Source organism: Trachypithecus francoisi, unplaced genomic scaffold (genome assembly GCF_009764315.1).
Source record: "Trachypithecus francoisi isolate TF-2019V2 unplaced genomic scaffold, Tfra_2.0 Lachesis_group15, whole genome shotgun sequence".
In the NCBI taxonomy this organism is placed as follows: domain Eukaryota; kingdom Metazoa; phylum Chordata; class Mammalia; order Primates; family Cercopithecidae; genus Trachypithecus; species Trachypithecus francoisi.
In genome coordinates, this window is record NW_022681460.1 from 44355282 (window position 1) to 44370608 (window position 15327).

At 31.9% G+C, this 15327-nt stretch overlaps 1 protein-coding gene across 2 annotated transcripts in view; it reads right to left on the bottom strand.

Moving 5' to 3' along the window:
* ASCC3 (activating signal cointegrator 1 complex subunit 3) overlaps window positions 1-15327 on the bottom strand; it is a 392749-nt gene that overhangs the window by 204794 nt on the left and 172628 nt on the right. For both annotated transcript variants that reach the window (XM_033234693.1, XM_033234694.1), the window contains 2 exons: window positions 10950-11126; window positions 8357-8428 (listed from right to left, as the gene is read on the bottom strand). In XM_033234693.1, coding sequence (XP_033090584.1) covers window positions 8357-8428; window positions 10950-11126 — 249 coding nt within the window. The remainder of the gene's footprint in view (window positions 1-8356; window positions 8429-10949; window positions 11127-15327) is intronic.

Here is a 15327-nt window from a genome sequence, read left to right on the forward strand (position 1 = left end):
TATAGATAAAGACAGGACAAATTTATAATGGTTAATCATATTTGAATGTTCTCCTTTTTTCACATTGAGAAAATACGTGGATAATTGTATCAGATTTCCTTGGCATATAAAATTTCATATTCAGCTTTAATAAAAAATACTATCTATTCAATTTTATCGAATGATTTATCTAAAAATGTAGTCAACAAATGCTTATGGTAGCAACTTGACTTATTAACTATATTTACCAACGGCTTAAGTCCAAATATCAGGTGGAAAGCAGCTAACAAGGAGATTCAATACACCATTCTCTAGAATGAAATAAATAGCTCTCATAAAAACTTCTAATAATATAATGTAAAATACTCTCAATGGATGTTTAGAGAATTTTCTACAACTTTATAAAGACAGAAAAAGGATTGCAAGCAGTCAAACATTACTTTAGCATGACCAAAGTCTATATTTAAACAGCAATAAAAATAATTCAAATAAATAGTATAAAACAAACATATAGAAATTAGGTTTCATTTTTACCAAAATAAATAAAAATAACAAAAATATAATGTATTTGACAGAAGTGAATCTTTTAAAATAGACTCAAAGGTCTTTTATATTATTAATTTGACAATTATATATGTGTATATATATTAAATTACACATATACGCACACTGTAATATGATATTGTAATCACAAAATCACATAAATTGCCAAATAATCTAATGCATTCAACTCTTAAACCAGAAATCTTTGATTTAAATCAGCTTGATCTACGTTGACTCTTTCAAAATCAAAATTTTAAAACACATTTTATATAAGAACTATCTTTACTTTTATGTAAAGTAGCAAGTCAGAAAACATGCATTTACGCATTGGCTACATGCACATAAAGCACATATATGCAGGGCCCAATAGCAATATTTGCTTTTATGCAAGACATTCCGGAGGTGTGAAACAAAACTAAGATAAAAATTACAAAGTGCTATGGTAAAAAAAAAAAAAAAAAAAGTGCCTAATTAACAAGGCAAAGCAACTAGTATTATCTTCACATTTTGCTACTTGAGAGATAAGGACAGATAGTTAAAGAGGGGAATCAAAGAATACTTAAAGAATGAAGAAATGGATGGAAAATTTGGTAACTTCTATAAGCAATTTATACTCATGAGACACATAAAAAAAGAGATAATGCTAATACATAATAGAGGCAAAGATTTGAAGTGAATGAAACATTAGCTTCACTGTCCTGGTTTAAATCTGGTTTGATGTAAGTTCCTTGATGTTCAACAATGTAACTATATACACACACACACACACACACACACACACACACATACATATATATATATAAATTTCAAGAAAATAAACAAAACTACTTGTTTTGCTTCCAATTATTTCCAAGATTATGCACACTATTTTCTTTTGATATTTTGGGTAAAACTTAAAATGGGAAGATAAGAATGAAAAAAGAACATTGTACACTTACATACCTAGGATATCCAATACCCATCAATATGACAATTGGAACTGAGGTGGCCAAGAGGTAAAAAGAAATATTATTTGCCATCAGCAGAAAGGCTGGTAATCTATAATTATTAGTCAATTTTTGAAGGTGATTTCTTAGAAACAGAAATGTCTACTAACAACTTATAAACAATGAGGAAAGAGAAAATAAGACACACATCTAAACAAAGGCTGATGTTCAGCATTAATCCAAGGTTGAAGAAGATGTTTTTCTCTTTAATATCACAAAGTTTTTTATTACTTAAAACTGAAGGTAGATTTTGAGTAAGAAGCTGCTAAGAATTTAACTTTTTAGACCATATGGAAAAGAACCTAAGTTAACTTACTAAATATGCCATAATCTCTGAGGAAGTTTCAAATTTCTTTTCCTATAACTGTAACAAAGTTTGTACAACAAGAAAAATCTCAACAGAGTTAAGGCATTAATTATTTTCCCATTCTGCAAGTTACACAGGAGGAGGGGAATTATTAACCAGAATGATAAAGCTGTACTTGCATTTGGTAACACAAAGAGAAGCTCACAAATGAGACGTTTCATTAGTTTGAGCAGATGGATCAAAATTAAAGGCTGAATCGCCAACTTTTGATTTCCCAATAGCCAAGAAGAGCTTGAAGTCTTGCAGAGTAGGACTGTTGAAAAGTCAACATGAAAAGATTTTCTCCATCTGTCATCACACATGCCTGAGTGGAACACAACTGCCTCCTACTGTTTTTTAACACTTTTAAGGCAAAGCTGTACATAAAATCTATTAAGTACATGAGCACACAAGTTTAGATCAGTAAAACCCATGGAATAGTATGATCAAAGAATATCAGCATGGTGGTTGAACATGAAATTTGTTTTAATCCAAATAAGGAAAAACAAATTGAATTCATTTGTATATTTAAGATAAAACTGTTAATTTTTCGACTAAAAAGTGTTTAGTTGCCTGAGAGTCACAGTTCTTTTGTTTTCGAATGGACACATATTTCAGTCTTCTCACTAATGGTTTGAAATGTAGCTCCTCTGATAAAACCAAAGTACTTAAGGAAACCAAACCAGGGAGAAATCCAAGATACTGAACAACTTGAAGGCAAGAAAAAAGCAAATTCAGAAGACTATTGACTAGAGATTTTTTTTTTTTTTTTTTTTTTTACATGATTGTGGGGGAGAAGGGGCAGGCAGCATGAGGTAGTAGCAGGAAAAATTCAATTAGTTTACTTAGACTAGAATAGACTGCGTATTTCTTACTGCTGTACACTGTATTACTATAACTGCTAAGATAACAAAATAGAGCTAAAGTTTACATACACAGCCCCACAAGAAATAACTTGATTTTCCTTAATAAAAAAGAAAAGCATATTTATGAAATATGTAATTGGGTACTTAGTAACAATGCACTATCATTGACCATTGTTATTGGTAATATTGTTATTAACCATGACCACTGTTAATAACAATGCACTAATATGTAGTTAGTTATATCTATAATGAAATTCCAAAAGCAACTCTCTCTCTCTCTATATATATATACATACACACACATGCGCATATAGTATACATACATAATTTACTGTACTTACATGTATAACAAAATATTTAAACAGAAAAGAATCTCAGAACGACACACACATATAGTTAGGCTTCTCAGTCATCAGAGTTAGAATAATAAAATTGAAGAGTTGATTTGGCTGTCAGTTTTTTAGATAACGTGAAAAAAATGTTGAATTATATATTCTTTTTTATTTTCCGACAGATGGATGCATACAAATCACCCATTTAAAGTTATCATTTGAAACCTTGTATAAAGACATCTAGTGACTGGGATAACATTGACTTCAACCTCAATTCTTATAAGTTAAAAAAAAAAAGAACACAACTCAAAAACTCTATTCTACTGGGAAGTTCTTTGTTGACCTTCTAATACAAGCAGAGGGCAGAACACTACAGTTTAGTTAAGGTCTCTCTTCAAGGAGATTAAAAAGAAAAAATAATCCTTTACGGGGTTCCAAGTTCCTGAAAACAAACCTCTAAATGAGTCTCAATAATCAATGACTACTATGAAGTACCAGTTCTTGTGTGATGGAATAAATCAAGGGTTGCCAACTTTGTTGAAATAGGTATATTTACCAAAATCAAAATGTTTAACAGTCATGCTTTCCAAGTACCTACCCAGCAATTTTCTGTGCTGGACATACTACAAAGGCATTCAGCAGAAGCTGCCACATAGTAAGCTAACTAATTGATTTTAGGCCAAATAGTATTGGCAGATCAACCTGCAAATAGAAAACTTAAACAGAACAAGCCTTTTCAGAAGACTGATAGAGAGAGAGAGATTTCAGTTTTGGGCAACTTTTATAAAGTTAAACATACAATGGAGGTACTTTCAAGAAATGAAAATGATAGAACTTTGTTCTTCACTTACGTTGCAAAAGAGCTCTTAAGTTGAGATGATTACATGAATGTAAAAGACCATTGCCTTACCAGCTTAGTACTTAAAATCTGAAGGCAATGGCCTGGGTATCTGTAATACTAGCAACACCAGAAGCAAATTTCAACTAGTGGACCATAGTCCTGATGCGTTTCATATTTCCTATCATCCTCATCTCACTAAGTATGTTAAATTTTTGGAGACAAGGCAATTCATCAAAATCAAATCATATTTACCACAGACTTCCCATGCATATGATGATATACTGAGAACTAAATCAACAATATTTCCTTATAACCCAGTCTTTTGTGGTGGGACCTGTCCTGCTGGGACACAAAAAGTAAAAGGACAACATTGCAGAAATCAGAAGAACTGATTAAAAATTTTAAATATAATCCCTTTATCAAAGCATTTATTCACATTTTAATGCTATCATTTCTATTTATGGTTCTGTCATATTTTTGAATGAGAAAAATAAAACAGATTAGATAAACTATAGGAATAAAAGAAAAAAAATTAAGGGAATAAAATGCATCAATAAAATGGAAGGACAAATACCAACAGAAGCTAACTCTAGTAGTGGAATTACCAGTGATTATTTTTTCCTCTTCATGTTTGGTTTATAGTATGCCTAAGAATTAGATTTAAAACTATTTCTTTATTCAGTCTCCTTTGTATTAATGTATTTATTTATTTGTTAAGAGTATAACATTTTATTAAAAGATAAAAATTAAAGTTTACCTCTTTAATAGGGTAAGAAACAAAAGTGTGCCAGGCAGCTACTACTAAGGTAGGAGAATTATCATAAAATTGTCTATTTAAAATTAAGAATACTTTGGAGGTTCATGATGATTGTCCCAATGTAGATGACGCTTTTTACAGTATCCCAAAGCATTGTCCAGCTATGGTTAAAAGAAGGGTAGTTCCTTTGCAATTCAGTCTATTTCACTGTAGAAAAATTGTAGTTCCTGTATCTAGCTCTCTAGAACTTCCACTCATTGGTTCTAATTCTCTTTGTGCAAAATAGAACACACCTTCATTTCATATGACAGCCTTTCCAATACCACCACTTTCCCCCAGACCCCACCTGGGGTTTCTCTTCTGCAATCTTAACATTCCAGTTTCTTTTGACCATTAACTCATATTATATGTATTCCAAACTTCTCATAATTGTAATAACCTTCTCTTGAACCTCTATTCTCAAAATATAGTACAAAATGACCACAGTACTTGGTAACAAGCCAAATTACAACGAAGTTTTCACCTTCTTTGATTTGAACTTTTTTCCCTCCTATAATGACATTTAAGATGTCATTAGTTTTTCAAAGTGTATGTAATGCTTGTTTGAATTAAAGTGAATTTATTCAACTAAAATTATCATTTTTTCCAAGACAATACTTCTTTAATTTATACCTATGAAAAAGTTATTTGAGTTTAAATGTAGGAATTTACATTTATCCATAAGAAATTTTAGTATGTTGAATTTGAATACTGCCCAGTTGAGATAAATTTGTATCTTGGTTCTTTCTTACATGATGTCCTAATATTCATTATTGGTAAATTTTACATACATTTAGATGAAATACATTCACTAGGAAAGATATCTGAGGGGTGCCTCAAGCGACATCCCTCTAAACAACACTTTTCAATCAGGGGCACTTACGTACCCCAGAGGACATCTGGTAATGTCTGGAGACAGTCTGGGTTGTGATATCTGGAGTGGGGAGAGCCACTGGCATCTACTGGGTAGAGACCAAGGATGCTGCTAAACAACTTACAGTATACAGGACACACCTTTCATCTCCCAAAACACAATTATTCTGTACAAAATGTGAATATTGCCAATGTCAACAGGCAAAATACATATCAACTGGCTAGGATACATATATTAATCCTATTTAAATCACATTAAAATAATTCAGGGGCTACAAGGTAATTTATAGATTCAATGCCATCCCCATCAAGATACCAATGACTTTCTTCACAGAATTGGAAAAAACTGCTTTAAAGTTCATATGAAACCAAAAAAGAGCCCACATTGCCAAGACAATCCTAAGTCAAAAGAACACAGCTGGAGGCATCATGCTACCTGACTTCAAACTATACTACAAGGAAACAGTAACCAAAACAGCATGGTACTGGTACCAAAACAGAGATATAGACCAATGGAACAGAACAGAACCCTCAGAAATGATACTACACATCTACAGCCATCTGATCTTTGATAAACCTGACAAAAACAAGACATAGGGAAAGGATTCCCTATTTAATAAATGGCGCTGGGAAAACTGGCTAGCCATAAGTAGAAAGCTGAAACTGGATCCTTTCCTTACTCCTTATACGAAAATTAATTCAAGATGGATTAGAGAATTAAATGTTAGACCGAAAACCATAAAAACCCTAGAAGAAAACCTAGGTAATACCATTCCGGACATAGGCATGGGCAAGGACTTCATGTCTAAAACACCAAAAGCAACGGCAGCAAAAGCCAAAATTGACAAATGGGATCTAATTAAACTAAAGAGCTTCTGCACAGCAAAATAAACTACCATCAGAGTGAACAGGCAACCTACAGAATGGGAGAAAATTTCTGCAATCTACTCATCTGACAAAGGGCTAATATCCAGAACCTACAAAGAACTCAAACAAATTTATGAGAAAAAAACAAACAACCCCATCAAAAGTGGGCAAAGGATATGAACAGATATTTCTCAAAAGAAGACATTCATACAGTCAACAGACACATGAAAAAATGCTCGTCATCACTGGCCATCAGGGAAATGCAAATCAAAACCACAATGAGATACCATTTCACACCACTTAGAATGGCAATCATTAAAAAGTCAGGAAACAACAGGTGCTGGAGAGGATGTGGAGAAATAGGAACACTTTTACACTGTTGGTGGGATTGTAAACTAGTTCAACCATTGTGGAAAACAGTAAGGCGATTCCTCAAGGATCTAGAACTAGAAATACCATATGACCCAGCCATCCCACTACTGGGATATACCAAAAGGATTATAAATCATGCTGCTATAAAAACACATGCACACGTATGTTTATTGTGGCACTATTCACAATAGCAAAGACTTGGAATCAACCCAAATGTCCATCAGTGACAGATTGGATTAAGAAAATGTGGCACATATACACCATGGAATACTATGCAGCCATAAAAAGGGATGAGTTCGTGTTCTTTGTGGGGACATTGATGCAGCTGGAAACCAGCATTCGCAGCAAACTATCACAAGAACAGAAAACCAAGCACCGTATGTTCTCACTCATAGGTGGGAATTGAACAATGAGATCACTTGGACATGGGAAGGGGAACATCACACACTGGGGCCTATTGTGGGGAGGGGGGAGGGGGGAGGGATGGCATTGGGAGTTATGCCTGATGTAAATGGCGAGTTGATGGGTGCTGATGAGTTGATGGGTGCAGCACACCAACATGGCACATGTATACATACGTAACAGACCTGCACGTTGCGCACACGTACCCTAGAACTTAAAGCATAATAAAAAATTTAAAAAAGAAAAAAAAAATAGTACCTGCCTCATAGGTTGCTGAGAAAATTCAATTAGTAAGTATAAGATAATCTTATCAGTTTCATACATTTATGAAGAACTAGAAAAGGTTAGCTACCATTATTATTGCTAGTATACAACTTAAAATACTCGTGATTTCCTAAAAAGTTATTCTTAAAACCAAGCACAATCTCCAGAGATTAGTTATGAATGTGATTTTAAAACTATTTCCTAAAAATAGAAAAAATGCCTCAAGAATGCTCAGTATTCCAATGTTCAAGGAGGCAGTGTTCCATGCTCTCAAGTCCAAAACATCTTTGATTTATTTTGTATACTGGAGTTGCAAACAAGATTTAGTCTGGGAAAAAGAGGTTTCACTACTCTTAAAAGAAATTTAAAAATCTAAGGGCCAGGAAAACACTTTACATGTCATAAAAGGCTCACACTGTTTTAAGAAATGACATAATAAAGTTATTCAAAGAACCATGAACAATTGGGAAGTGGCCAATTTTTATATAAGCAATTATTATCACTTCACTTTGTTTTTAACAATCTTGATGTGAGTATACTGAACAATGGAGAATTAAAGAATAAAAGTGCTTAATTTCTAAGCACCATCAAACAATACAAAACTTTATTATGTATTTTACATTTCAATTGATATTGCTTCATGAGAACAGTAAGAATATAATATTTAAAATTAAAAATGGCAAACAAAAGAGCATGACCTATCAATATTGGGATAATATCTATGAATATTTTTATGACTTACCCATTGGGCTAAAGCAGTTATTAATAATTAGAACCTCTGAGTCATTGCCTCAGAATTAAAGAAAAATTTTCTTCTGAAGAGCCTAAAAATTAATAATTTTTATGACTAAGCACTCTCTAAAAGCAGGATAAAATAAACGAAGTGTACCTGGTGTCCAGCCTTTACTTGCTTCAAAACATTTTCATAACATACTTCATCCATGTTATTCAACTGCTGCATCTTAAAGATTTTAAAACATTAAAAAAAATCAGATGAAACAATTATAAACTTTCTAACTACAAATAAAATTTTGCCAATTGCAATGCAGTTTTTTAAACTTTCAGACTACCTAGAATGCAGAGGTAACAAATTCCTTACAAACATATAACAATCCATAAAAAAATATGCAATGCAACTTAAAAGTACAAATAGAATAACTCAGATAATAGTTTCTGAGTACTAACTTTATAAACTCACCAAGTTTTTAAAATACAATATCTTTAAGGATATTTTTGTTAGTTACAAATATTCTAGGATAATTTTTAAAGTTCTCTCTGCTTTTCCGAGAAGCCCATTCTCCAGGCTATTTTCCTTATATTTCACTATATAAACCATACAGCACACCTTTCCTGTGTGATTCTCAATGTTACGAGAACACTACGGATCAAGTGTCAAATGGCGCACAGAGCTGAAACATACAGTAACACACTACTTCTGTAATGTATACTGAGAGAGGTTGCTATTCAGAATGCTTCTACAGAAACATTTTTCAGATTAATTGGAAATCTAATATAAAATTTATGAATTAAGAAAGGGTCTCTAAGTATTTAAGATGATGGATATCCCAATTTAACTGATTTGATATTCAGTCAAATAGATTTGACTAAAAATTTTCATGTAATAAGTTAATACAGTCATATAATTATCAATGTATTCATATAATTATGAATGTATTATGCCCACATATGCCCAGAAAATATGTAAATCTACTATGTATCAATTTAAAAAAATTTAAAAAGGTCTCATATTCCTTATTAATGATGAGAAAGCTTCTAACCTAAAAGTAAGGTGACTAACCCAAAGGAGTAGGCATGTGACCCAGCCTATTATCTCTCCACTTAACATGTATTAGTAAGAGTTTAGAGGAGGATGAAAAGCATCATGTACATCTAAAATGACAGTGATTTGGATTTTTTGTTTCATTAAGGTAAACACTTTAAAATATTGGAACTCTTATGACTTATAGTTAAGTACGATGAGGTGATCATAGGATAATTTACTCCCCACAAATAATTTAAAAACAATCCCCACCCCCTACAAAAGACAAAACTCCCAATAACTTTTTCATTGTACTTTGGATTCATTTCTGATCAAAGCCATTATTCCAAATTAGGCATAACACTCACACCATTCTCCCATTCCTTTCATGATTGTGATGATGGTAATGTACTGTAGTGAAATATACTTTGGATTTAATTAGTTTTAGGTGATTTACCAATTTGTATGATGCAACTGAAAGAAAATAAAGTTTAAGATGGCTGACAAGCATGTGAAACAATTTTCTTCTCTTTACATCTCTCTGTGATAACCATCTGCTTATCATTTAAACTATAAAGCTGAAAACATTCTAAAACTATAAAAGAAGCAGTTCTACATCTATCTTACTGATACATCGAAAATGAACTAAATAATCAAATTATATTGAAACATAACTGAAAAAAACAAGCAGCAAATATTGCTGAAAAGCAGCACTTGAAACAATTATGAAGCTTAAAATATGCATAATTGTATATCATAAACTCTTCCTTTGTGCACAAGTCTGAAATGACTCCCAAGAATTCTAAAGATACCTTACTTTCATGCAATGCAGTTACAGGATATTAACTGTTGTATTATAGTAATAGTCACTTTGGATATTTTTAGGTGAATATTTTACTTATAATAATATAAGGTAAAAATGGCTCTATTTTACTAATAAAATTGTTTTTAGACAAGAAGTGACTGTAATACATTAAAGACTAAGGTTGATATAGTAACATATGATTCTATCTTGTTCTCTTTTACTAAAAATCTCAAAAGGCCTGTAAATATTTTCCTAAAACTATTTCTTCTACACAAAAAACAGGTGTTGTTGAATAGCATGATGTTTAAATTTTAAGCAATGTTTTCCTTCATATTATAAAATAAGTCTATAATAAGCACCCTAATAGTGGGAATAATGTAGGTAGTACTAATTTTAAAATTAGATAAGCTTTTTAAAGCATAGAATTTTAGAAATGCCATTTATATCTATAATAATTAAGGTAATTATAGAACATTATAAGTTAAACGGAACACCTTCCTTGATGGTTGCTACTATGAAATTATTTTTCAATTTCATATGAGGTACTATTATTTCTATTAAATGCTTGTTTAATTAGAGCTTTTATTATTTCACAATGCTCTTCAATCATTTCACTTCAAAATAACTTTTTAAAACTTTTAACAACTGAAAATACGTAACACACATTGAAAACAGCAATGCAAACTATGACAAGCTACTTTCTGTAGGAGGACTTACTCTACTACAAATAGTTGAGGAAATATGCTTGATTTTGTCTAGGATATCACATCTGTAATGTGATTCAGCGCTCTCCAAAAGGCCATTTCAGTGGAGACCACAAAAGACTGAAATGGTCTTTTGGAGTCTCTAATCCCAAACAAGTATTCAATAATAAGTCAACAACAATATTTTTAGATAAGAATTAAAATGAGTATTTACCTTATTTGCACATTTAATCCCCAAAAATGTCTGTCCAAGAGGTACTGGTCGAAAACGCCCATCAAAGAAGAAAAGTCCAATGTATGGATTAACATGTAAAAATGTGGCAACGTCAAGGTAGTTAGGTAAAGTTGCAGACAGTCCGAGAATCCTTATCATACTCTGTGTGGATTCAACCTATATGGATTATTTTAATTAAATATGGGTTACTTAAATTATTTTAACCAAAAAAATTATCATTTATCCTACTAATAGGACTTCTAAAAGCTCTAGACAGAGATGAGTGTAGAGGTCAATTGAGGGTCCTATCATGTAAGACTTTCTAGCCCATAATTCACAAGCTTGATTTAACAGATACATAATAAAATTCCATACCCACTATACCTAAAAATACACACGAGGGGTGAGTGTGTTGGCTCACACCTGTAATCCCAGCACTTTGGGAGGCAAGGTGGGCAGCTCGCTTGAGCCCAGGAGTTTGAGACAAGCCTGGGCAACATGGCAAAATCCCATCTCTACCAGAAGAAAAAAAAAAAGTAACTGGTGTGGTGGCACACATTTGTAGTCCCAGGTACTCAGGAGGCTGAGGTGGGAGGATCACTTGAGCCCATATGATCGTGTCACTGCGCTCCAACATGGGTGACACAGTAAAATTTTGTTTCAAAAATAAATAAATGAATAAAAATAAAAATGCAATGGGAATTAAGAACTTTGTGACAACTAAATACATTTTTAGGTCACAAAAGACTCAGTAAATTCCAAAAACTAAAAATCAGATAGGCTATATATCTGATTATGATGTAACATACCTAAAAAGATAAAAACAAGTGATGGCCAAAAAATTCCATTCATTTGGTAATTAAAATATATTAGTATGATTTTCTGAGTAAGCTGTTAATAATTTTGCTCAGTCTAGGAGATTCAATGGGTATAAGCAAAGTAGTCCAATGTGAATAATATTAATACTTTCAGAGTCATCCATCCATCAACACTGGGTTAGGACCTAATCTGCAGGCACTAGGGATGTAGTATTGAATAAGACATAGATCCACATATGCAGAGACTATTTGCAGAAACATAACAAGGGAGGGATCAAAAAAGTAGAGATGGGCAAAAATTAAAGTACCAAAACATATACAGTATCTTTTTATAAATTTGTTTCACCAAAGAAATCTTATGGATATTGACAAAACCCCAAACCAAATCCCATCAAAAGCAAGGAACCCTAAGTAAGGGGAAATAATCGCCAGACCTATTTTTAAAGAAACCTCTTTCACAACATATAGTAATTAGAATGACTAATTATCTCACAGTTCTATGTGGTACTAGTGGTGATTTGGAAGGAAATGAAAGTGATATTTGGTTTTAAAATCATTATGTAAAACACAAGAGTTATAGAATATATATTTTAAGGTTGTTTGATGTTAAAGACACAATACTCTGGCAAACGTCAGACATTTTCTCTAAAAATCCATTTTAAAACAACCATATTTTTAAATCTAAAAGTATAATTATAATATAGTTATTTAATATAGTTAAATCTATGTGAGAAATACTTTATTTGAAATAGAAATAATCTGGAATGTTATGTCTTAAGCCAAACCTTGAAGTCTATACACTATACCTATTTACCTTAAAAGTATTAATTATTGACAATTACAAAAAGTTAAAAATTTACAGCTTTTCCCCTATCATTAGCTCAAGATTAGACAGTATATTTCTGCGATGTTTTCCTTCACATAAAATTTAGTTCTGATAAAATCTCCCTACTTACTAAAAGTAGGTTAAGATAATTATTAGTTCATGTTGTTAAATAGATTTAATATTTCTTATACTTTCATCTTTTCCAAATTTCTCTGAATTATGCCAAGTGTGTTAAGAATTTAGTCCCTAATATCACTATGCAAGTTCAGAACCTGAACAAAATCTATATTGCCTTCCAAAAGCTTCCGAAGGCGCTTCTACATTAGTTACAAATGTTGAAGTGTGATGTGATGTGCCATCTACTGGGAATATTTGGTAATCACAAGGAACTTTTTAATATTTCAAAATAACTATGAGCACTGTACTAATACTTTAAAATATGAAAAGATTCACACAGACACATCTGTCAAGGAAGCTGAATTCTAGTGAGTCATTTAGATGAAGATAGAATTCACTGTAGTAAGTTGTGAAATTATAAGGAAGATCATCATAAGCGTTAAAAATATGTAAAAGAAAGGGAGTGCAAAGAAAACAAAGAAAAGGTGTAATTCATTCTTTTTCAGGAACTAGGAAACACATCATAGAAGTGGCATTTGATGGATTCAAAAGAACAGTAAATTTTCGATAGATGAATGGGTGGAGTTACAAAAAAAGAAGGCATTATATAATTTGGCATTTACAATCCTTATCTCACAACCGACAACACATTCTGCCTCAAGTTAGATTAGTTTCATTTTTGAAAGAGGGTCAATGGTATTTAAAAGAAAGTAGGGAAAAGACCAAATAGTTTTGTGTGACTGGAACCTTTGGTAGCTGATGAAGATGTAGAAGTTAAAATTAGACAGGGCTTTAATAGTTTTTAATGTCCAGCTAAACAATTTGACCATTTTTCTTAAGATAACAAACAGCAAGTCAGCAAAGGTTTATGGGCAAAGTGGTACAAAACTATATAACTGGAATTTGATTATAATATACAGATGACAATGTGAAGATGAAATTATTATACATCTATAATATATATGATATACACTTATATCATATATTGATATACTATATATTTATATAATATATTGCATATAATACATAATAAACTGATAATATATAGTTTGATATAGTGTATAACATTATGGATTTTATATAGAAACTATACTATTTACAATTTATATTTTAAATAAATATTATACACTTATAAACAATTTACAAAATTATTTGTAAACTTTCTAAGGTTATAATGCCTGCTTAAAAATATTATGATATATAATGTTATATCTATGTGTCTTTGGACACACATACAGAAAGGATTAGCACTAAGACTACAACCTGTTTTTTTTTCTACTGGGGATGCTCAGGAAAGAAAGATGTACTGTAACAGTAAAATCCTTTGTAAACATGAATGACAGACCTCTTGGAAAATATACTAATGATATTTACTTGGCCTCTAATGTTCTATAGTTACAGAAAGTCCTTATCTTTGCTGGATGGACATAGTCTCTGTAGGTGGCTTGCTGCAAATAAATGTGGTGTATGGATTGTTATAGCATGGCTCCTTGAAAAACATCACTAAGTTAAGTATCAGGGCATAAAATCAAAACATTTCATAATCAAAATAGCTCTCCTTTGTGTAAATCATGCCCTACATGCTTCTTTTATGAGACCTCATGTATAACATGTGGGCCAGAGCACATGCCTTGTAAGAAGAGTGGACCTGGAGAATAGAGACGGTAGTTTCAGATTTCTCCATACTTCATCTGTGTCTGATAACGACCTGCATTTTAAAAATTGCTCTTAAAATGGATTTTAGCTAAAAGCTGTTTTTTATAAATCGGCTTTGAAAATTTCAACCCTTTGTGTTTTCTGTATGTGTGTACATATACACATATTTTTAATTTATGAGGTAAAAAGTAAACAAGTCCCAAATACTTCGACAATTCCATTTCTACAGAAGAAACCACTTTTTAATTAGGTCCTACTTGTCAAATTTTGCTTTTGTTGCAATTGCTATCTCCCACTTTTTAGTTTAATTAGGTCCCACCTGTCGATTTTTGGTTTTGGTAGTTGCTTTTAGGGACTTAGCTAAAAATTCCTTGCCAAGGCCAATGTCAAGAATGATGTTTCCTAGATTTTCTTGTAGGATTTTTATAGTTTGAGGTCTTACATTTAAATCTTTAATCCATCTTGAGTTAATTTTTGTATATAGTGAAAGGTAAAGGTCCACTTACATTCTTCTGCATATGGCTAACCAGTTACCTCAGCATTATTTATTGAATACGGAGTCCTTTCTCCATTGTTTATTTTTGTTGGCACTGTTGAAGATCAGATGGTTGTAGGTATGTGGCTTTATTTCTGAGTTTTCTACTTTGTTCCATTGGTCTGTTTGTCTGTTTTTATACCAGTACCATACTGTTTTGGTTACTGTAGCTTTATAGTATAGTTTGAAGGTGGGTAATGCGATGTCTCTTTTATAGTACTTTTTGCTTAGGATTGCTTTGGCTATTTTGGCTCTTTTTTTGGTTCCATATTAATTTTAGAAGAGTTTTTCCTAATTCTATGAAGAACGACATCCAAACTTCAGCATCATGTAATATACCTATGTAACAAATTTGCACATGTACCCCTGTATCTAAATTAAAAGTTGAAATTGAAAAAGAAAGAAAAGAAACCACTCTTCAACTTG